The sequence below is a fragment of the Gavialis gangeticus genome, unplaced genomic scaffold (assembly GCF_001723915.1).
Source record: "Gavialis gangeticus isolate Ggan-Ray unplaced genomic scaffold, GavGan_comp1, whole genome shotgun sequence".
NCBI lineage: Eukaryota > Metazoa > Chordata > Crocodylia > Gavialidae > Gavialis > Gavialis gangeticus.
In genome coordinates, this window is record NW_017728991.1 from 2,129,356 (window position 1) to 2,130,985 (window position 1,630).

The 1,630-nt window shown below is 48.0% G+C and overlaps 1 protein-coding gene across 2 annotated transcripts in view; it reads left to right on the forward strand.

Moving 5' to 3' along the window:
• Positions 1–998: 998 nt before the first annotated feature.
• Positions 999–1,630, forward strand: part of FAM104A (family with sequence similarity 104 member A) — an 8,047-nt gene continuing 7,415 nt past the window's right edge. Inside the window, exon 1 of one of the 2 annotated variants that reach the window (XM_019516047.1) lies at positions 999–1,366. In XM_019516047.1, the coding sequence (XP_019371592.1) occupies positions 1,338–1,366 (29 nt within the window). In that variant the 5' untranslated portion in view covers positions 999–1,337. The remainder of the gene's footprint in view (positions 1,367–1,630) is intronic. The other variant, XM_019516056.1, reaches the window with a different exon arrangement.

Here is a 1,630-nt window from a genome sequence, read left to right on the forward strand (position 1 = left end):
TAGGACTGAGTGCTCATCTCGGGGGAGTGGGGGGGGGCTTTGTGAACCAAACGAAAGGCATTGGGACGCCCCTGGATAAATCCTGCTGCCTTCACATGTTGACTCCTGCGCCTAGTTCTGGTCTCCGTGCCTGAGAAGGGGGGCAAGGGTGATGAGTGCACTGGAGGGGTTTCCTTACGGGGGAGACTAAAGAGGCCAGGCCTGGTCAGTGTAGAAAAGAGACTTTTGTTGGGGGGCATGCTAAGGGTTCACAAAATACTAAATGGCAGAGATTTGTTGGAGTCTCAGACCAGTGGAGACTCCCTAAGCCTGAAGAAAGGCGATTGCGCCCAAAAACTCGCCAAGAACTGTTTTTGAACTGCTGAGTTGGAATAATGAAATATATTGCATCTACCCAAAGAAGAGTTGCTTGTACATGCCGAAGAGAAAGTCAACAGGGATTTATTATTGACTCTCTCTCACCAGACCAAAACAGGGACGGGGCAACACAAACTGAAATTAGTAGCAAGTTTAAAATGAGCAAAAGGATGTTTTCTTTCATGCAGCCTGTAATTAAAATGTGGACCTCGTTGCCGCCAGATATAGAGGAAGCTAACGGCTTTGCTAGGCTTGGGCACGTTCCTGGAGGAAAGGGGCATTGGCTGCTATTGAGCATGGGGTCGAGGGGCAAAGCCTCCGAATCAGGCCTTCCATAGGCCTTAAATGCTGGAGGGTGCAAGTGAGAGAGGAACAGCTGGGAGGGAAAATGCTGTTCAGACCCTTCTGCCTCTGCCTGGTACGACTCCAGAGACTTGGCAAGGCACATCTACGGTCTGACCCAGTACATGGCAGGTCTTATTGTCCCAGTGCTCTGTTCTGTGGTCCCATCCTTTGTACAGAGCAGTGCCTGTGTAAAGGCGTTGTTCTTGGGCGTTACATGGGGTACTTCGCTTCTTGGCAGCTGAAGCAGCTTTGCCCTAGGTTTTGTTTGGCATGTGGACCCTGACAAGCCTCTGGATGCAGCTGTCAGCAAACAAACCAGGATGGGAGAAGCTGGATGGTGCTCCTCCTCTTCAAATGTTGCTAATTTGTTGGGATGTCAGCCTCTTAAAAGCCTATTAGTTGCCGCTGTGTTTTGTCTTGATAATCCCATGAAGCGGGACTGATGTCACAAAACTGGGGCAGAGACATCCAAAGCAGTGAGGGGCTAACAGGGTTGGCTTTTGTATATGATGTTTTTTGCAGGGTCTTAATTGTGATGCTTTTAGGAGTTAAAATAGCTGTCCTCTTGACCTGGCTTCAAATGCTATCAGGGTTGAGAAGATAAAGGAAGTCAACATGGATGTCTTGATCGCAGGATGCATGTAAACAAGATGAACTTAACTGGGTACCTATTGAAGACTTAGTCACTGCTGTTCTCTTCCCTGCTGCTTTTCTTAGACAGGCGGATGTCATTCAAAATCCCCAGGGTTATTTTTAGATATGTTTATGTATTAAGCAGCTTACTTGCATGGCTGAGATGTTCAGAGGAGTTAAGAGTATTTATGTACACGCTTCTCGCTAACTTTACTGCAAAATAAGAGTCTGTAACCCCTAGATTGCTTTGAAAATGTCAACCTGGGAATAATTTGGGGGGGGGGGGGGGGGGGGG